The 23362-nt window shown below is 39.7% G+C and overlaps 1 protein-coding gene across 1 annotated transcript in view; it reads right to left on the reverse strand.

Annotated features, from left to right (window-relative positions):
• pik3r1 (phosphoinositide-3-kinase, regulatory subunit 1 (alpha)) overlaps positions 1–23362 on the reverse strand; it is a 76932-nt gene that overhangs the window by 23209 nt on the left and 30361 nt on the right. The window contains exons 4-8 of the mRNA XM_080418569.1: positions 10421–10510; positions 9725–9799; positions 8895–9026; positions 5373–5574; positions 1433–1515 (exon numbers count right to left, since the gene is read on the reverse strand). Of these exons, the coding sequence (XP_080274695.1) occupies positions 1433–1515; positions 5373–5574; positions 8895–9026; positions 9725–9799; positions 10421–10510 (582 nt within the window). The remainder of the gene's footprint in view (positions 1–1432; positions 1516–5372; positions 5575–8894; positions 9027–9724; positions 9800–10420; positions 10511–23362) is intronic.

Consider the following 23362-nt stretch of genomic DNA (forward strand, 5'->3'; position numbering starts at 1 on the left):
AGATTTGAGTTAAAGAATGTTTAAAAAAATGATATATTCCAAGATTTGCAAACATTTTAACGATTTTTCAAAAATAGCAGATCTACAAGCTCATAGCGCGGCAGTCGGTGCCGCGCTATGAGCTTGTAGATCTGCTATTTTTGAATAGCCAAAGAGATCTAAAAATGACAGATTGTATGCCACTTTGAATGAAATGTGTGTAGGTCCCTTTAAAAAGCTTCATTCATACTTCATCGTACGATGGTGTTGCACACACCAAAAAGTAAGACTACAAGCTCACAACGAGTCGCACCGCATCTCGTTTGTGAGCTTGGAGATCTGCCAACTCTCAAGCGTTTTCATGTCAAGGACCCCCAAATTGATATGTATTTGCTTGGCCACGGACCCCCACCTGAAAAGAGTTTGTGCTTGGGACCCCCATGAGAGAAGATATGTGACCAGAGGCCGATTCTACAAAATGTCTTCTAAATCCTAACAGTTTTTTGAAAAACCTCGGTTTCTATATCAGTGGTTCTCAAACTGTTTCATGTCAAGGACCCCCAGAATGATATGTATTTGGCCGCCGACCCCCATCTCAAAATATGTTGTTCCAGGGACCCCCAGAAGCAAAGATTTGAGTTACAAATGTTCACTTTAAAAGAATATAAATATATTGATTTTAGATCTGCTATTTTTGAATAGCCTAAGTGTAAAATAATGCTTTCTTAGCTCAAATCAAAACAATTACACAGATGCGTTCCAGGTCTCAATGGGTTAAAAAGGGTTCAAAATGAGTCCACAAATAGCAGATCTACAAGCGACAGTAAGACACTAGACAGTCATTAGATCGGCTGTTGGCTAACAGCTAAAGCATAACATATAGTTACAGTGATTTATAGTGAAGTTACATTACTGTCACTCGTTTTACGTGGGACGGCCTGGAGCCCCCCTCAAGTCCCCCTTGGGGGTCCCCTGACCCCACTTTGAGAACCACTGTTCTTAAAGTCAACCTAGAGTCAACTAGTCTCCTACTAGTGAGTAACGTACAGTCTCTACTGGGCAGTTGAGACTGTACTTTACTCACTAGTAGACTGGACAGAGCAACTACTAGCCTCGATCTCCAGGCTTTTACTGTTTAGTTTTGCTAAACAATAAAAGCCTGGCCCAGCGCGTCGGTGTACTCGGTATGAGGAAGTGTTTAATTTCCCAACCAACCAGAGTGCAGTGGGCGTCGCTCGTAATGTTGTGTTAACAGGGCGGGGGTTGACGGACAGATCGGTGAACCAATGGGATCAGGCGCAATCTCTCGCCGGCTCTATACACCCGCCCCTCTATACACGAAATCAGGAGCGTTGGGGAAGTCTAAGCAACTACTGACCAGAAAAAAAACGTATTTTGACCTTCTACATAACAGTGAATATAATCATAATATAATAATGACTCGGTAACGTACCTGGAGCCGCCTGGCTTTCCCTCCATTCGCTGGTGACCAGAGCCTCGATGATCTTAACGTGAGCGTCCAGGCTGGGTTCACAACTACACAACATAAAAGATTTAATAACGTTACACTGGGTTCACAACTACACAACATAAAAGATTTAATAACGTTACACTGGGTTCACAACTACACAACATAAAAGATGAAATAACGTTACACTGGGTTCATAACTACACAACATAAAATATTAAATAAAGTTACACTGGGTTCACAACTACACAACATAAAATATTTAATAACGTTACACTGGGTTCACAACTACACAACATAAAAGATTAAATAACGTTACACTGGCCTCACAACTACACAACATAAAAGATGAAATAACGTTACACTGGGCTCACAACTACACAACATAAAAGATGAAATAACGTTACACTGGGCTCACAACTACACAGCATAAAAAAATAAATAAAGTTACACTGGGTTCGCAGTGTTACAGTGGAAAAAGTACTCACATCTCTAACTTAAGTAAAAGTATCAATACTGCAATGTAGAAATACTCTGTTACAAGTAAAAGTCCGGAATTAAAATTGTACTTGAGTAAAAGTGCAAAAGTATTGGCATCAAAATGTATTTAAAAGAAAAGTAGAAAGTACTCCTTATGCAGAATGTCCCGTTTGACAAGTTTTCAAATGTTTTTTTTTTTGTGGAAAATAGCAGATCTACAAGCTCACAATGTGACGCATTGTGAGCTTGTAGATCGGCTATTTTCAAATGGCCAAAATGTAAATAGGGCTGAAGTGGTTTAAAAGTACAATATTTGCCTCTGAGATGTAGTGGAGTAGAAGTAAAAGTACTGAAAATTTGAAATACTCCAGTAAAGTAAAAAATACCTAACATTTTTACTTAAATACAGTACTTGAGTAAATGTACTTGGTTACAAACAAAATATATACTTCTCGATTATTTTATTCACCTACATGAGCCGGATTAAGTTGGTTATTGGTTTTAATTGCCCTGCCCTAGTTCACAGCTACACAAAGAAAGAAGTTACATGAAGTCAGCAGTTTCCACCAAAGCTGGAGGGCCCTCCTTGTCTATTTAACCTGAGCAGGTTTCTAGGGAAACCAAACACTGTGCGGCACAGCAAGGATATTAGAGTAAACTAAAAATAACCCAACAACCTAAACTAGAATTAGAACATGTTAAATAACTGAAACAATAATAAAAAATTGTGGCTTTAAAATGAAACGATAATGGTGTGCTTCCAAGGCTAACCAAAACAAACTCAAATAGAGAAAATGTCCTACGTTTTTTGTTTTTGACAATATTTCATAAGATACAGTATATGCCTCCTATCTTGGGTGGCTTGATGGTATGTTTTTTATCACATTTAGATTTCTTTGGCTATTAAAAAATAGCAGATCTACAAGCTCATAGTGCGGCACCGAGTGCCGCGCTATGAGCTTGTAGATCTTTTTTAAGAGTAAGTAGTGAAAATGTGTGCAAATCTTTAAATATATATATATATATATATGTATTTTTATTTATTTTTTCCTCGCAATTTTTGTAACTCATTTTTTTCACCCGGTGCCAATTTCCTAAGTGATCCTGGGCGCTACACCAGCCCTACACCAGCGCTACACCAGTCCCCCACAGCCTAGGGAGGCCAGGGCCGAGCTCAAAATATATATTTTTTAAAGCGAAAATTTGTAAAATATTTTGTTCCAGGTATAAGCAAAGATTTGAGTTACAAATGTTCGCTTTGAAAAAAACATTAAAAACAGATCTACAAGCTTTGAAAAAAGCTTTGAAAAAACAAAACTTTGAAGCTTTGAAAAAAACAAAAAAAAAAGATCTACAAGCTCGTAGCGCGGCACTCGGTGCCGCGCTACGAGCTTGTAGATCTGCTATTTTTCGAATAGCCCAAAGAAATCTAAAAATGACAGAGATGCGTCACCGGATTGAGTGGGCGTTTGTCCTTTTTTTAATCTCTTTCGCAGGATAAAGAAACGAAACTAGCTGATTAAAACCGATGTGAAATTGAAAACAAAACGAACGAGCCCAAACCCTAACGACCTCGCAGCTGCTGGAGCAGCAGGACGGCCGTCGCAGAGCGAAGCTGTACGCCGAGTCCTTGCACGGCCACGGTGTAGCATGCATGTGAGAGACTGAAAGTGTATTCACACGGCTGCACGTGCATGACATGTCAGTGCTTTCAGGAAGGCGTGTGTGTGTGTGTGAGCAGTGGTGTAATGTGACTAAGTACATTTACTCAAGTACTGTACTTAAGTAAAAAATGTTAGGTGTCTTTTACTTTACTGGAGTATTTCCAATTTTCTATACTTTTACTTCTACTCCACTACATCTCAGAGGCGAATATTATACTTTTACTCCACTACAATTATTTGACAACTTTAGTTACTAGCCACTTCAGCCCTATATACATTTCGGCCATTTGAAAATAGCCGATCTACAAGCTCACAATGCGTCGCATCGTGACGCATTGTGAGCTTGTAGATCTGCTATTTTCAAAAGATTTAAATATTTGTTTTACATTTGAAAACTCATGAAACGAGACATTCTACATAATGAGTACTTTCTACTTTGGTACTCTAAGTGCATTTTGATACGTTTGTGCTTTTACTCAAGTAAATTCTGAATTTCTGACTTTTCATTTGTAACAGAGTATTTCTACATTGCGGTATTGATACTTTTACTTAAAGTAAAAAACATTGAGTACTTTTTCCACCACTGTGTGAGTGTGTTTGTGTTACTATACTTGTGAAGACCTAATGTCCCCGCACATAGGCCGATAGTAGAATTTGACAAATAGATCATAGATGCCAATAGGTGAGGAACCATTTCCCTGGTCCTCACACAAGATAAATGGCTGTTTTATGGTAAAAAATACCTAAAACAGTTTAGAGATAGGTTTAGAATTAGTGTTCGGATTAAGGATTTTAGGAGTTAGTTGTAGGTATTAGAGATTAGAGTGTTATTATGCCTGCTTTATACTATATACTAGTATATAGTATATACTATAAAATAGCCAATCTATAAGCTGGTAGATGAGCTATTTTTCAGCTTTAGGCTTACAATAAAAATGGTAAAAACAAATGTAAAATGTTCATAAAATTGCTGTCCTAAAATGTTGACGTCCTCCAAGATACAAACAGACAAGACCTAGGACCACAATGGAAACAAGTCCCCAGGGACTTTTTTTTGTGCTATCCTTTTAGTCTTTTAGAGAGAAATCTCGAAAATGTGTGCAAATCTTTGTATTTATATTTTTTTCTAAAAGACCTGAGGCCGATTCTACAAATGTCTTGGCTCAAACGTTTTCCATGTCAATTAAGGACTCCCAAAATTATATGTATTAAAAATCCAGGGACCCCCCCCCAGGAGCAAAGATATGAGTTCAAAATGTTCACTTTTTTTTGGTCTTTTAAAAAGTATATATTCAAACATTTACACACATTTTCGAGATTAAAAAAAAAACAGCAGATCTACAAGCTCATAGCGCGGCACTTGGTGCTTGTATGCTTTTTTTTTAATAGCCAATAGCTAAAATCTAAAATGATGACACATGGGACGCTTTACCGGTCTTAAAGGGGTTAGATATGGCTGCCTTTTGACACACACCTCGATTCAATCAATCATTCAATCAATGACTGCCTTCACACCCCTCCCCGAGAGCCGGGCCCCTCTTTTAGTACCCCTCATTTGGCTATTCAAAAATAGCAGATATACAAGCTCATAGCGCGGCACTCGGTGCCGCGCTATGAGCTTGTAGATCTGCTATTTTTGAAAAAATCGTGAAAATGTGTGCAAATATGATCTTTTTTTATAACATAGTTTAACTCAAATCTTTGCTTCTCGGCGGTCCCTGGAACAAACATATGAAGACGTGGCTGGGCCTTTTTTTCTTTTTTGGGGGGGGACAACCCACCTGGCAGCTTGGTGCCTGAACAGCATGGGGCCGAAGATCTCGGCCAGGGCGTGGGCCGTGAGCAGGTTCTTGGGCGTGTGGTGGCACACGCGGGCGAGGTGGCGCAGCAGACAGTGCAGCGCCAGCCAGTACTGGCCGGGGAGGCCGGGCGAAGCGGCCACGCCGCGCAGCAGCGCCGCACACTCCTCCGGGTTGGACACCTCTGTTATTGGGGGGAGGGGGGATGGGAAAACAACGGGGACAGCGTTAAACGTTGTGAGGAAGATTTAGTACGGAGGTTTGGAAAAAAGTACTTGCATGTTTTACTGAAGTAAAAGTATCGATACTGCGATTTAGAACAGTACCAAAAAGTACCAAAAGTAGAAAGTACTCATTATGCAGAATGTCCCATTTCAAGTTTTCAAATGTGTAAACATCTTTGGAAAATAGCCGATCTACAAGCTCACAAGGGCGGAAGTGGTTAATGTGTGTTTTGTAATAATAATCAAAATCTACCAAAGTAAGTAGTAACTTAAGTTTTCAAATACTGTGTAGTGGAGTAAAATCACACAATTTGCCTCTGAGATGTAGTGGAGTAGAAGTAAAAGTACTGAAAATTGGAAATACTCCAGTAAAGTAAAAAATACCTAGAATTTTGGGGGCCCACAAGTTTGAGATATTATAGCAACATACGTTTTTCAGAAAACTCGCAGGATTTAGACATTTGTAGAATCCCCAAAAGCAAAGATTTGAGTTACAAATGTTTGGCTAAAAATAATAACATATATATTCAAAGATTTGCAAACATTTTCACGATCTCTCAAAACAAATGGCAGATCTACAAGCTCATATGAGCCCTAATTCAGTTCATAGTGTCAGCCATACGAGGGTTGAGGATGTGAGTTGAATGGAGGAAGGAGGAAGGAACAAAGTCGGTGGTTAGCAACGCCGCTTTTGAAAGCGCTGTGTGGTCACAACGAGTGCAAGGCACGCTGTCACCCGATAGGCTGTCGACAACGAGTGCAAAAGGCACGCCGCCGCGCGATTGGCCCGTCGACAACGACTACGCGACTCGGCTGCTTTCACAGATGAAGCAGATAAAACCTTTCAGGGCTCGTTTTAGTTCCTATTAACCACAAATGTTCCTGTTTCTGATCACGTGACTGCAAGATGACGTGTGTGTGTGTGTGTGTGTGTGTGTGTGTGTGTGTGTACTTGCATTTCTTTACTTGCAAGGGCCAAATGCCCCAAGTATATAGAATCATAAGATAAGATTTTGTGTTGTGAGATAAGACCTAGTACAGACTTATACAACAGTCTACCTCTATCCTCTGTCTCTATTCACAGAATACAACACTGCTTTCCGCCTGTAAAACTGTTGTGTGACATAATAATACATAATAATATGACATAATAATAAACTGATTCTGATTCCATGGCAACAGGTGGAGAGAACGATCGTCGTTTGTTAACCCATTAAGACCTGGAACGCATCTGTGTCATTTTTAGATTTATTTGGCTATTCAATAATGGCAGATATACAAGCTCATAGCTTGTATATCTGAGCTTGTATATCTGCTTATTTCTTTTGAAAAATCGTGGAAGATTTGTGCAAATCTTTGAACATATATATATTTTGAAAGCGAACATTTGTAACTCAAATCTTTGCTTCTGGGGAGTACCTGGAACAAAATATTTTGAGATGGGGGGGGGGACAAATACATATCATTTTGGGTGGTCCTTGACATGAAAAAGTTTGAAAACCACTGATATGGCAACATACGTTTAAAGAAATATATATATTAGGATTTAGAGACATTTGTAGAATCCCCAAAAGCAAAGATTTGAGTTAAAAATGTTCGCTTTAAATATATATATATATATATATATATATATATATATATATATATATATATATATATATATATATATATATATAGTATATATATATTCAAACCAAAAGATTTAAAAACATTTTCTAGATTTTTCAAAAATAGCAGATCTACAAGCTCATAGCCGAGTGCCGTGGCTATGAGCTTGTATATCTGCTATTTTTGAATAGCCAAAGAACTCGGATGCCTTTTTCGAATGGCCAACGCAAAAAACTCTAAAATGACACAGATGCTTTCCCAGTTTTACCATAGGCATTCTCTGAGAGAGAACTTGAAAAAAAAAGAATGTGTTCTTTTTTCGTTTTGTTTTATCCGAGGGTCAACAAGTACATGGTGACAAGACCTTTTTGCTGGGTCTGGTGAGTTTGTGTTCAAAGGTACAGGAGGTCAACAGCAGGCCAGTGGCATTATTACGTCAGCACTTCTGTCCAGAGACAATTATTAACTAAGGTACAGTGTACCTTTGGGCTCCTCTACCCGTCTAAAATAAAGGTGGTGTCAGCGGTATTTATTTTTGGTTAAAAACAAAAAAAGGTTCACGTTCTGAGCTTGTAGATCAGAAGAAAAACATTTGGAAAATTCAGAATAATTTTTTATCTTCTCTTCGGGGTGGTCTCTGGCACAAAATGTTTTCAGATGGGGGGGGTCCATGGCTAAATGCATATCAATTTGGGGGTCCTTGACATGAAAATGTTTAACCTCTGGTTAGGTAACCGCAAAACTCAGACCTCTACCTGATCCTAGACCGGGAAAGAATCTGTGTCATTTTTAGATTTCTTTGGTTATTCAAAAATAGCAGATATACAAGCTCATAGCGCGGGCCACATTATGAGCTTGTAGATCTGCTATTTTTTTTACACATTGACTGCCAATCGCGTAGATCTACGCGAACCTATTTAAAGCCGCCACGTGCCAATCGCGTAGATCTACGCGAACCGGTGGTTTATTATTCGGGTTCCGTTTTTTTCGATCGTATCCGCTTCCTGTCTGGGATCCTGTCTAAAACTCGATTTTCTCGGTTGTTGTTTTTCTCCTCGCTGATCACTGTTTAGCGTTCACCGCTGTATCTTCAAGATGGCGGCTCGGATTTGGAAAGGGTTTTCGCTGGCCGTTTCACACAGATCCCCTGTGTGTTTAGAACCAAATGAACACGCACTTTTAACTTATTTAGCGAGGTCTGTGGCGACATGAAAAAAAAAAAAAATTCTTAAAGCGAAAATTTGTAACTCAAATCTTTGCTTCTCGGGGTCCCTGGAACAACATATTGTGAGATGGGGGTCCACGGCCAAATACATATCATTTTGGAGGTCCTTGACATGAAAAAGTTTGAGAACCACTGATATATATATATAGCAACATAGGTTTTTTCAAAAAAGAAACTGTTAGGATTTAGAAGACATTAGTAGAATCCCCCAGAAGCAAAGATGTGAGTTAAACATGTAAAAATACATATATTCAAAGATTTGCGCAAATTCTCACGATTTTTCAAAAATAGCAGATCTACAAGCTCATATGAGCTTGTAGATCTGCTATTTTTTAATAGCCCGAAGAAATCTCAAAATGACACACAGATGCGTTCCCGGTCTAAATGGGTTCCGTTTTCTCGCTCTGAGCAGTTGAACATGGATGGCTGGGGGGATCGCTAACTCACCGTTGGCGGTGAGGACCAGTTGAACGTGGATGGCTGGGGGGATCACGGGCTGAGGCAGGTCTTGCAGGTATCTACGCAGACCGTCGCAGAGCGTGGCCAGTTCCAGCTGCTCTAGCTCCGCCGAGGGCTGATCTGTGACACAAAACAAATGCACACGTGCACACATCGACATTATACCCGGCATCTCAAAAGCAGGCCAAAGATTGGGGACATTATTGTTTATTATTACTACTACTACTACTACTACTACTACTTACTACCAGTGGTGGAAAGTAGCTAAGTACATGTACTTAAATACTGTACTTGAGTACAATTTTGAGGTCTTTTTTACTTTACTTGAGTATTTCCAATTCCCACTACTTTCACTTCTACTCCACTACATCTCAGAGGCAAATATCGTACTTTTACTCCACTACAATTATTTGAAAACTTGAGTTACAAAACATACATTACCCACTTCAGCCCTATATACATTTCGGCCATTTGAAAATAGCCGATCTACAAGCTCACAATGTGTCGCGATGCAACGCATTGTGAGCTTGTAGATCTGCTACTTTCAAAAGATTTTTTTTACATTTTATACATTTGGAAACTTTCTGCATAATGAGTACTTTCTACTTTTGCTTCTTTAAGTACATTTTGATACTAATACTTTTGTACTTTTATTCAAGTATTTTTTTAGTTTGTGACTTTTACTTGTAACAGAGTATTTCTGCATTGCAGTATTGATACTTTTACTTAAGTAAAACATTTGATTACTTTTTACACCACTGCTTACTACTTACTACTATTATAATAATAATTATTATTTTCATTGTAAGTATACGTACCACATTCAAAACACTGTCGGACCTCCAGGCCTCCCCCAGCAGTGAATGTCCTGTACAGCGTGGGGTTATCCAGACCTTTGAAAGGATCAAACACAACCTGTGAGTCACACGCCAAAGGCACCAGATGTCTTTCCTCCCAAAGATCATACAAGCTTTACCAGAAGTAATAGAAACTTGTTTATAGAAACATTTTTACTGTTTGATGTGTTTTGATGTTTGATGATTTGTCTTAGTTTTTTTCTTATATAGCGGTCCATAATTCATACTGTTACGCAATGATGTTTTCTAATAAAACTTGAACTTGAACATGCAACATTAGCTACTTGAGTAAAAGCACAAAAGTATTGGCATGGAAATGTGCTTAAAGTATCAAAAGTAAAAGTACTAAATGTTTGAAAATAGCTCGGCTATTTTCAAATAGCCTAGGTGGTTAATGTATGTTTTATAATGTAATCATGTATATCTGCAAAGTAACTAGTAACTAAAGTGTTCAAATAATTGTAGTGGAGTAAAAGTACAATATTTGCCTCTGAGATGTAGTGGAGTAGAAGTATTACATTAGCTACTGTCGCAAAGGCCAGGTTTGTGTGTGTGTGGCGTGCGTGCGTGTGTGTCTGATACTGATAGACGATCTATCATAACAGATGGAATATACACAACAGTGAGTGATGCAGCAGGCTGCTGGGTTGAGCTGACCTTTCCTCTCGATGGCTTCCAGCAATTTGGACAACATGGGTGGAGCCGTCTCTGGAAGGACAAACTGCTCCGTCAGGTCCAGCAAGCAGCCTGGTGGCATAAACACAAAACTCAATGTAACAGTGCAACAAGCAGCCTGGTGGCACAAACACAAAACTCAATGTAACAGTGCAACAAACACCCTGGTGGTACAAAGACAAAACTCTGTATAACAGTGCAACAAGCACCCTGGTTGTAGAGACACAAAACTCTGTATAACAGTGCAACAAGCACCCTGGTTGTACAGCCACACAACTCTGTATAACAGTGCAACAAGCACCCTGGTTGTACAGACACAAAACTCTGTATAACAGTGCTCTGTCAGGTCAGTTACAAACAAAGGCCACGAAGGCCATGGCCGGCGTTGCCCCTCAGTTTGGCCTTGTGCCCCTCAAAAAAATAGCATGCCCTGAGGCCACAGTGGCCTTAATGCCCCAGCTGACTGTACTACTTTCTCCTGTCTCTTTCTTTCCAGTGTCTTATGTTGAGATTCAGAATTATTAACTCCCCTGAGTCCACATCTTTAAACCAATCCAGTGACTTTGATTGGTGCAGGACTGAGCATGGATCAGATTTATTTTATTTAAAAATATATATTTTAATTAAATTAATTATTTCAATGGACTAAAATCTTGTTTTATTTGATGGCCTTTCTGCCCTAGCATTTGGCCTTTGTGCCCTCCAAAATAATTGACACCTTTGTTGTGGCAAAATTCCAGGCCTGGTTACAAACACAAAACTCTGTGTTCAGCAACCTGGTGGTACACATGGAATGAAGCAAAAGATAAAGTCTCATGACTGTAACATTTTTGCCAGGCCCAAGTCCTGTCCTAATCTGCGATTTTGTGAAAACAGCACGAAAGGAGCCGTTTCCTAAACAATTAGTACAATGCGTAGAATTATGTTTAGGTAATATCATTCTAAACCAGTGGTTCTCAAACTTGTTTTAATTTCAAGGACCCCCATAACTCTGAGAGTGTACAAATGGAACCAAATGGACCCGTGAGGGTCCATTTGGTTCCATTTGTACACGTCCATTTGGTTCCATTTGTACACTCTCAGAGTTACAGTCCATTTAGAACCCCCTCAAGGAACCCTGAGGGTCCCTGGACCACACTTTGAGAACCACGGTTCTAAACATGTTTAGGCAGAGTCTTCTGAACCTACCGGTATTCTATTGTTAGTTTGACCAATTCAAACACTCTTTATTCTATTGCTAGCTTGACCACTACAAATACGTTTTAATCTTAAAATAACTAATAACTAATAACCAAAGATAGCCGATCTACAAGCTCACAACATGTCGCAGGGTGGCGCGTTGTGAGCTTGTAGATCGTACATTTTCGGTGCGCGAGATTCCATAGAACAGTGGTTCTCAAACCATTTCAGGCTGTGACCCCCCTCAAATAATCATATTTGAACTGGGGACCCCCCCCACCCTGACAAGCACTTGGAATGTAGGAGTTGAGACATTACATTCTGTTTTACTCGGTTCCACAGATAAATATAGATACAGTAGATAAATGTTTACCTCTTTCTTATGTTATTTGACAATTTAGCCAATGTTTGACACCCTTATAGTATTATAGTATAGTTTGTATATATATTATAGTATAGTTTGTTGATTACTTTTCTTTTCTTATATTAAAAAGGTCTTAATCCATTATCCGTGTGTCCTTTTATGATTTCTTTGGGCTATTCAAAAATAGCAGATCTACAAGCTCATAGCGCGGCACCGAGTGCCACGCTATGAGCTTGTAGATCTGCTATTTTTGAAAAATCGTGAACATTTTGTGCAAATCTTTGAATATATACATTTTTAAAGCGAACATTTGTAACTCAAATCTTTGCTTCTGGGGGTCTCTGACTGGAACAACATATTTTGAGATATTTTTCATTTTATATATATAAAAAAAAGATTTAGAAAACATTTTCAGAATCGTCCTCAGGTCTTAATGGGTTAAAAAAGGTCCTTCAATTGTCACTTCACTGTCATCTGGGGACCCGACCCACAGGTTGAGAACCGCCGCCATAGAAGACATGCAGGATTCTGTGGAATCCAAATGAGTGAAATGAGTGGAGGCGACTGAGAACTTCACACACACTCTATACTAACAGTGTTCTGTCAGGTCCCACAAGCACCCTGGTGGTACAAGGTCAGAACTCAGTGGTTCTCAACCTGTATTCTGGGGCCATGAGGATATTGCAAGTGGGCCCCCGAAATAATTGGCAAAACACTAAGGTTTGAATGATGATATAATATTAACCCTTTAAGACCGGGCGGGAACGCATCTGTGTGTCATTTTTAGATTCCTTTGGCTATTAAAAAATAGCAGATATGCCGAGTGCCGCGCTATGAGCTTGTAGATCTGCTATTTTTGAAAAATCGTGAACAATTGTGCAAATCTTTGAAAACATATATTTTTAAGCGAACATTTGTAACTCAAATCTTTGCTTCTGGGGGATTCTACAAATGTCTTCTAAATCCTAACAGTTTTTTTTAATGTTGCTATATCAGTGGTTCTTAAAAAAAATTCAGGTGAAGGACCCCCAAAATTATATGTATTTTGGCCGCGGACCCCCATCTCAAAATATTTAGTTCCAGGGACCCCCAGAAGCAAAGATTTTAGTTAAAAAATATATATATATTCAAAGATTTGCACCAATTTTCACGATAAAAAAAACATTGCAGATATACAAGCTCATAGTGCGGCACACTATGAGCTTGTATATCTGCTATTTTTGAATAGCCAAAGAAATCTAAAAATGACACACAGATGCTTTCCCGGTTTTAATGGGTTAAAGCTGCACTATGTAACTTTCCTCTTCTACCCCGGATTTGAACCCGGTTTCCTGTTTAAGTGCTGACATTTTTTACCATTGACCTAATAGAGCCTGCCTGCTTGCTCAGGGGATACATTTAATCTTGACCATCAGGTCAAAAATGGTGTCAGATCCTGTGTCTAAGTGAGACAAACTTTGACACGATCTAAATGTCTCAATAGAAGAGCAGGGAGACCACAATGGTACCACAATAAGTTGTATATTAACATACTCTACCATACAGATTGGACAACATTACATTTCATTAATTGAAAAAAAGTTACATAGTGAGGCTTTAACACATGGGGTGCCAAAACCGTATATATATATATTTATTTATTTTAAATGTTGCACACAGAACCAGGTGATAACGTGATCCAAAGATTTACTGCTCCATTCACTTCCTGGTTAAAGTATTTGGGAAATATTCTGTATCTCGGCTCCTGTGTTTTACTATGTATTTTTTGGCGAGACATGCTATGTTTAACAGCGTATAAACGGGAGGTCGGATGACATTTTGTTTTCTTTCGCGGAAGCACAGTGTAACCCCCCGTGATTAGCAACCATCAGGGGATCGATCATACTGGAGATAAATATTCTGTGATGCGGCACCGAGTACAAAATATTTTGAGATGGGGGTCGGCGGACAAAAGCATATGATTTTGGGGGTCCTTGACATAAAAAAAGTTTGAGCACCACTGATATAGAAACATACGTTTTTCAGAATACTGTTGGGACTTAGAAGACATTTTGTAGAATCGGCTTCAGGTCTTAATGGGTTAAGTAAGTAAAAATATCGTAGTACTTCTTTCACCCAACTGCCGGTCTGGGGCAGAGAATTGACAGGAGGGGAGGGGGGGGGGGGTTGGTTTGGGCGGGATCAGAGCAATTTAACTAAAGCTAAAAGCCCCCAAGCTTTCAAAGGATGCATGTATACTGGACCAGACCAAAGGAGTGGCCTCCCCCCCAAAAAAAAAACCATGAAGGCTCACAGTGTACAATGGAGCGATTCAGAAGGGCAGAGAGAGGTGCTGAGATGTAGAATACTTCAGCTATAGCTGGACCCGGGGACTAAAGCAAACACGCTGCCGTATCGCCGCGGTCGGACAGAAAACCTCGTACCGACATAGTTCAACGTTTTATGCTTACAAAAAAATATATATACTTTTTGTCAGTGGTGGAAGAAGTACTCAGATATTTTACCTAAGTGAAAGTATCAATACTGCAATATAGAAATACTCTGTTACAAGTAATAATAGGCCTGTGTTCAAAATGTTACTTGAGTAAAAGTACACAAGTATTGGCATCAAAATATACTTAAAAGTAAAAGTACTAAAGTACTGCAATATTTGAAAATAGCAGATCTACAAGCTCACAACGCGTCGCTTATAGATCGGCTATTTTCAAATAGCCTAGGTGTAAAATAGAGCTAAAGTGGTTAATGTATGTTTTATAATATAATAATTTATATCTGCAACTAGTAACTAAAGTTTTCAAATAATTGTAGTGGAGTAAAAGTACAATATTTGCCTCTGAGATGTAGTGGAGTAGAAGTAAAAGCATAGACTTGGAAATACTCCGGTAAAGTAAAAGTACCTCAAAATTGTACTTAAGTACAGTACTTGAGTAAATGTACTTAGTTTACTTTAACACCACTGCTTGTTGTAAATGACTAAATCATACTACAGTGGCACACAAAAGTAGCAAAGATAGCCGATCTCCGAGCTCACAAAACACGTCGCGATGGTAAAACGTTGTGAGCTTGTAGATCTGCTATTTTTTTGCTGTTTTCGAAAGTTTACAAAAATCAAGTGGAAGTGTTTAAGTGTTGTCTGTGGGGTTTCTACGAATACTGAACCAATGACAAGTAATTCAAATAATAACAAAATAATAACTACATTGGATCCATTGGAGCACAGGTTTCTTTTCAAATTTTCTTGAAAAGTCAAGTTTTTGGACATACGTGGTTTTCACCCACTCAACGGTGACGATATGAGGTAAGCCACGTCTGAAGCTCCCCTCCTCCTCCACCCCTCAGATCTTTTGCATCCAGGTGTGGACATGAAAGGCTCAAGGGCCTGGCAGGGATTTGAACCACGGTTACTTTGAAAAAAAAAGCCCCCAAAAAAACTCTTTTTCTGAAAGGCCCGACTGTTTCTGTGGCTGAAGCTGCACTTTTCAACATGAATGGAGCCCTTTTTTCTGGCTCTGGTATTTTCATTTGTTTCTATAGTGCTACCATGAAGATCATTCATTTTTTAAAACACGTTTTAACCCTAGTGGGCTATTCTGGGGTATGTCAATTAGGGGTGCTACCCCTAATTCTAATATTTCCAAAGCTTGCAGATCTGCTATTTTTTTTAAATGTCTAAGTGAGAGTTAAAGTGTGTCTGTGGGTTTTATAAATATTGAACCAATGAAAAGTATTAACAAGAGTTTGTGACATAATAACTACATTGGGACCCCCTTCCATTTCCAGAAAAGCAAGTTCAATAGACCATATTCACACGGTGGCCATTTAGGAATTTTACATTGAAAGTGCCACCCCGTTGCCGTGGCAACCGGGGTTGGCGTGGCAACCGGAGTTGGCGTGGCAACCGGGGTTAACTTAACACATTGGGTGCCAAAACCGGGATTCTCCGGTTTTGTAAATAGTCGCGTTGAGTGCCAAAACTGGAGATCTCCGTGAAGAGATTTTTTTTTTTTTTTTTCCACGCAGGGCGCTCTAACGCAACTTTGGAATGATTCACGGAGCTTGAAAGAAGGAGAGGACGGAAGTGGATCCATGCCAAAAAAACAACCTCCCCGTCCGCACCCATTATAATTCCTTGAGAAAAAGCTTAATATCTCCATTTCTTTTTTAACGTGGTGGAAACGAGACGTTTTCGATGGGCGATCACTCTGCAATGGAGGATTGCGTTAGAAATATTATTGTTCAAGGTGTTAGTCGGGACCCTCGACCATCGTGCACGCAGCTTTTGTTTACATTCGCGTCCTCGTCGTGGCGTCTACAGCCATAAACAGCGCGGCGTAAACGGTAAGAATGCCGGCACCAGATGTACCCTGTTTTAATAAACCTCTGGCACTCCAAGTGAATAGCAATATGGCCGCCATGTGAATATGGTCTATGAGTAACAGTTTTGGAAATACAAGGTTTACACCATTGGTTCTCAAAGTGGGGTCCGGGTACCCCCAGGGGTCCGTGGGGGAGTTCCAAGGGGTCCCTAGCAAAATGTGTTAATATAGCATCACAATAATTTTAACCACTTTAACCTTTCATACTTTGGCTATTCACAAATAGCAGATATACAAGCTCACAGCTACAAGCTTGTAGATCTGCTATTTTTGCAAAATCGTGAAAAATGTGTGCAAATCTTTGAATATATATATATTTTTAAAGCGAACATTTGTAACTCAAATCTTTGCTTCTGGGGGTCCCTGGAACAATTGGGGGGGGGGTCCTTTGACATGAAAAGGTTTAAGGGACCACTAGTTTACACCCTGACAGCAACGAAAGCAACCGGGATCACTAAATCCCCCCTCGCCCCCCTCTCCCCCCCAACAAACACACAGAACCCATGTAGGAATAAGATGTCATCTGGAAGAGATTATTGGAACTGCGTGCAAAGAGAGAGGAGGGGGATTTTCTCAGAAGCGGTGAACTCTGTTTTTTTTTTCTTTTCTTTTTTTTAAAAGTGCAAGTAGCAGTATCACAAATACTCAAGTTACGAGTAAAAGTACTGTACTGTCAAATGTTACTTGAGTAAAAGCACAAAAATGCAGTATGCTTGTAGTACCAAAGTAAAAGCATTCACATGTTTCCTTTTCAACCTTATTTGTGTGTGTGCGCGGGGGGGGGGTGGGTGTGGGGGGGGGGGTAGTAGATCTACGTAAGTAAGACAATATTTGCCTTAGAGATGTAGTGGAGTAGACGCACAAAGTATTGGGGGAAAAAAAGGGAGGTACTCAAGTGAAGTAAAAGTACCTCACTATTATACTACAGTACTTGAGTAAATCGTTGTTGTCGGGCGAAAACCTCGCATCTCCATAGTCCAAGTTTTTTTACAAGCTCACGAGAGCTTGTAGATCTGCGGTTTTGGACTTCCAACTTAAGCAACTACAAAATAAAGTTGTCCTTATCGCGCAAGTGTGTCTAGACGGCGTGCGGGTCATTTTTATTGTATTCTGGACCATTGGCTCTCAAAGTGGGGTCCGGGGACCCCCAGGGGTCCTTGGGGGGTGCCAGGGGGTCAGATATACAGCAGATCTACAAGCTTGTAGATCTGCTATTTTTGAAAAAATCGCTGGCACAAAATATTTTTGAGATGGGGGGTGGGGTCCGCAGTCAAATACATATCATTTTGGATATGTAGCGCGGCACCGAGCGCCGCACTACGAGCTTGTAGATCTGCTATTTTTGAAAAAAAATAGTGAAAACGTGTGCATATCTTTGAAATATATCAACTTTTTAAAGCGAACATTTTTAATGCAAATCTTTGCTTCTGCGGGGAGTCCCTGGCGCTACACATTTTCAGACGGGGTCCGCGGCCTATGTAAATCAATTCAGGGGGTCCTTGGCATGGCAAAAGGTCCCTAAGCGCCACCCCGTCTCTGAGCTGACCAGGTGTGCATGAGGAAGGACCTTGCTTTTTTACCCCGACCGCAACGAAACGTACTTAAGTTACTTTCCACCGTTGAGGAGGGGTGGGGGTGGTGGGGGGGGGTGTTTCTCAGAAGCAGGGACACTAAAGGTTCCCCAAATAGTGACCTTTAGACACGCTGCACACACCTTGCGAGGTCGGCCGCTGTCGGTCGTAAAGCTTGTATGTCCGAAAAAACGTTACTTTGTATGGAAATGGAAGAGGAAAAAAAGGAACCCGCGTTCCAATGGATCCAATGTAGTTATTGTTTAGTCGAAAGATCTTGTTAATGCTTTTCACTGGGTCGTTACTCGTAAAACACACACACTTAACCACTTTAAATGAGAAGTTCACCCAAAAAATTACTTATTTTCTATCAATTACACACCCCATGAAGCCTTGATTTCATGGATTTATTTTTGTTTTTGTGGCATTCCTAAGACAATAATTTGATGACCGTGTGTATTTCCGGTAGGAGATACAAATAATCTACTTTGTGTCTCCTACCGGATACATTAGCCGGTAGGAGACGGGAATCAAATTATTCGCTTAGGAATGCGACAAAAACAAAAAAGAATCCATGGATCTCCATGGATAATATGGAGATACGAGTTTTTCTTGCCACCGACGGTGACGAAGTGTAAGCTTTCAATCCCACACAGACGAGACATCCAACACGGCTGCTTTCGGGGCCGGCAGCCAGAAAGCTGCTTCTGAGAAAAGTGCAACTCGCCTCCCCCGCCCCTCCCTGAGGTTACATTTACACCCCCCCTCCCGACCCCACCCTCCTCCAACCAAACACACTCAATGTCCCTCCCGAGTAAATATTATATAGCGTCTAAAATCATTTTTTAACTCCCATTCAAATCCGGGAATGCATCCGTGTCACGTTGGATTTCTTTGGGCTGTTCAAACATAGCAGATCTCCAAGCTCGTAGCGCGGCACCGAGTGCCGCACTACGAGCTTGTGGATCTGCTATTTTTGAAAAATCGTGACATTTTGTGCAAATCTTTGAATATATATATATATATATATATATATATATATTCTTTAAATAATAATGTTCGCTTTAAATAATATTTTTTCTTTTTTCTTTTAAATATTTTTTTCACAAATTTTCACAATTTTTCAAAAATAGCAGATCTACAAGCTCATAGCGCGGCACTCGGTGCCGCGCTATGAGCTTGTAGATCTGCTATTTTTGAATAGCCCAAAGAAATCTAAAACGACAGAGATGCGTTCCCGGATTGACTTGAGCCCTATTAGGCTATTTGAAAATAGCCGATCTACAAGCTCGCGTGTTGAGAGCTTGTAGATTGTCTTTTTTTTTTTTTTAAGGAATATTTTGAAAACATTTTAACAACAAAAAAATTGTATGGGAGGAGGAGGCACCCTCCCTGGCACTAAACAAGTCCGATGGGGGTCTACGGCCAAATCCGATAAAGTCAAAGAGGTGTTTGCACTCGAGGCTTGTAGATCGGCTATTTTCGGAGGGCAACGCCCACCCACACACACAACCATAAAATGGTTAAAACGACTCGTCTTAAGTTCTACAGGATCTCTCCTCTCCACTAGTCCCCTCTCTAATATTTTAGTCTAGCTTTTATTTGTTGACAAAAGTGTCAATATATTTAGTCATAGTTTTTAGTCATCGTTGCTCAGTTTTTATTTGGTTTATTTAGTTTTCGTAAGTGATGAAAGGTAGTTGACGAAAATATTTCATCACGGTTTTAGTCGAGGAAATGAACTCTAAATATCCACAAATACAAATACTCAATGTACTTGGTTACTGTCCAACTCGGTGCCTGTCAGTGCCAGTGTCTGGGGTTGAGACGGGATAGAATGGCCTTCTGGGTATTAACCCATTAAGACCGGAGAACGCATGTGTGTCATTTTTAGATGTCTTTGGGCTATTCAAAAATAGCAGATCTACAAGCTCGTAGTGCGGCTATATATATATATATATATATATATATATATATATATATATATATATATATATATATATATATATATTCAAAGATTTGCACAAATGTTCAAGATGTTTCAAAAATAGCAGATCTACAAGCTCGTAGCGCGGCACTCGGTGCTGCAATTTTTTTAATGGCCCAAAGAAATAAATTAAAAATGACACACAGATGCATTCCCGGTCTCAAAGGGTTAAGCCCTGATCGCTTCAACTCCCGTGTCACCGCGAACCGTGTCGAGTGACACCCGAGATATGGCAGAAATGTCTCGGGGGGGCATATCGCAAGTCATTTCTATGCAGTCCTTGGCACCACATCAACCCAGATCCCAAAGGGGAATCACCTCATAACCCAGGACAAACGCTGGAAGGAAAAAAAATTGAGGGGAAAAAATACAGCGCTCCTCTGAGAGTATAGGTCTACTCCGCCAGAACGGGTTGGCCTACCCAGGGCCAGTGGTGGGAATATATATATATATTTTTTACTTAAGTAAAAGTATCAATACTGCGATGTAGAAACACTCTGTTACAATAAAAAGTCTGGTTATAAAAGTCACTTGTGAACAACTTGTGAAACGTGACATTCTGCGTAAGAATGTCACGTTTCACAAGTTGTCATAATGTATAACATTTATGAAAATCTTTTGAAATAGCCAAAGTTTAAATTTGGCTGAAGTGGTTAATGTACGTTTTGTAATAATCCAAATCTACAAAGTAACTAGTAACTAAAGTTTTCAAATAATTGTAGTGGCGTAAAACGTACTATAATATTGTACGTTACAAATATTATCTGTCTGTAAGATGTAGTGGAATAGAAGTAAAAGTAGATCAAATTGGAAATACTTGAGTAAAAGATGCCTCAAAACTCTAATTAAGTACAGTGCTTGAGTAAATGTACTTGTTACCTTTACACCACTGGTTATAGTCACAAGCTTGTTAATACTTTTCACTGATTGAACATGTAGAAAGCCCACAGACAGACTCAACCACTATAACTTGCCAGTAGAGCTTGCAGATTGGCTATTTTCATTACTTTAGCTTGACACTGTTGTACGGCAAAAGCGTCATTTTTAGATTCCTTTGGGCAATTCAAAAATAGCAGATATACAAGCTCATAGCGCGACAGTCGGTGCCGCGCTATGAGCTTGTAGATCTGCTATTTTTTTTTTAAATCGTGAAAAGGTTTCTGCCCGACTGCAACGAAATGCGACGAGTCCTAAGTTTCCCCCTAGCAACCGCAGCAAAGAGAGCTGATAGGGCCATGGAGCCCCTGTGAACAAGTCCCCACAAGCCCCAGTGCATGTTCGACACGCCATCCTACAATAATACTAGAAGGCCACACAGACACCGGTGGTGGAAAAAAAGTACTCAAATGTTTTACTTAAGTAAAAGCATTGATACTGCAATGTAGAAGCACTCTGTTACAAGTAAAAAGTCTGGAATTAAAAAATTTACGTGAGTAAAAGTACAAAAGTATTGGTATAAAAAGGTACTTAAGGTACCAAAAGTACTAAAATGTTTGAAAATAGCAGATCTACAAGCTCACAACGCGTCGCCATGCGACGCGTTGTGAGCTTGTAGATCGGCTATTTTCAAATAGCCTAGGTATAAAATAGAGCTAAAGAGGTTAATGTATTTTTTATAATGTAATCAGTTATATCAGCAAAGTAACTAGTAGCTAAAGTTGTCAAATAATTGCAGTGGAGTAAAAGTACAATATTTGCCTCTGAGATGTAGTGGAGTAGAAGTAAAAGTATTGGAAATAGTCAAGTAAAGTACAAATACCTCAACACTTGAGTAAAGGTACTTAGTTACTTTCCACCAATGACAGACACTGACAGGGAACAATCTAGTCCAGTATAGTTTCCAAAGCTTTGACAGCATATCAAATATGGATTAAGGGGTTAAAATCATTGGTGATGCTGCATTAACAAATTTATCTGGAGGCACCCCTAGTACCCCCTCAAGGACCCCTGGGGGTCCCCGAACCCCACTTTGAGAACCACAAATCTAATCTACCCAGGTCAAATAGTCCACCTGTGCTGTGTGTGTGTGTGTGTGTGTGTGTGCGTGTGCGTGTGCGTGTGTGCTTACTCTGCTATCTTTAGTGCTTGTCCAGCGACAGGCTGGACAAGCAGAGTAAGCACACACACAAACACACACACACACACACACACACACACGCACACGCACACGCACACGCACACGCACACACACACACACACACACACACTCGCACACACATTGCTTAAATGTGGAAGGCCTACTCCAGTAAGCAGCCTTTTCAGAGAGGATTGCTATTTTTGGCCCACCTGAAAACGGATCTAGAACAGGGCAACTTGCAACTATCCATTATTTTTCTTAGCTCTGTCAGTCACTCGTCCGATGAATCGAATAAATTGAGAAACGTCTTTTTGTTTCGATTTTTGTGAATTTGTTATACATCAATGAATCGATTAAGCATGTAAGCGTTATTTGATACTATGTTGCACAGCGGTATCGTGCAGAAATTGTGAAAATAGCCGATCTACAAGCTCACAACGCGCCAGCGTGTTGTGAGCTTGTAGATCTGCTATTTTCACAATTTAAAAGAAAGTTAGATAATGGGATCGATTAATATATTATTTTATTGCGATTATCAATTATTTCATATAATTGATTAAATCGATTAAAAGAAAACAAAATTAACCAGCCTTAACATAAAAAAACGCCTAAACAGCATTTTCAGAGGTTTGCCACTTCTGTGCACCTGAAAAATAGATCTAGAAGCATGTACCTACAGGTCCTAACCGCTGTCGACGGATGGTTTTGAGCATGGGTAGCTTATTAATCACACGCTTGTTATGTAACCGGGCTAACCGACCTGCTGGACTAGATAAATACAGCTTGGAATTTGCCCCTTGATTTTGCTTTGTCTGAGACAGATTAGAGGCAGTGGTTCCCAAACGTTTTAGAGCACGACCCAAAGTAAAAATTGGAAAATAGCAATAAAATAGCAGATCTACAAGCTCACAACGCACTTCTTAAAACGTTTTTTTGTGTTTTTATTCGTTTTTTTATGGAAATTGATAGATTTGTTGATATTATTTCTGACATACTTTTGAAAAATGTAAGTATTTTTCTAAATACTATATACTGCTCAAAGAAATGTAGGGAACACTTTGATCCCTTAATTATTTTGAGTTTTCATGAACAGTGTACAGTGTGTACAAAAACTGCTCAAAAGAATTAAGGGATCAAAGTGTTCCCTTAATTATTTTGAGCAGTGGTATATATATTTTTTTATGTAGAACATTTTTTTAAAAGGGATTATTACTCCCGAGTCCCGACCCATAAAAATTGGCCCACGACCCGAACATGGGTCCACTGTTTAGGAAACAGCGGATTAGAGAATATATTTCCCCACTGAACCCCTCACGTGAACCTTGCGGTTACGAATGGACCCATGCGGTGGCACTGTTGCTGTGTTGTTC

The sequence above is a fragment of the Gymnoscopelus braueri genome, assembly GCF_963280865.1.
Source record: "Gymnoscopelus braueri genome assembly, chromosome: 22".
NCBI lineage: Eukaryota > Metazoa > Chordata > Actinopteri > Myctophiformes > Myctophidae > Gymnoscopelus > Gymnoscopelus braueri.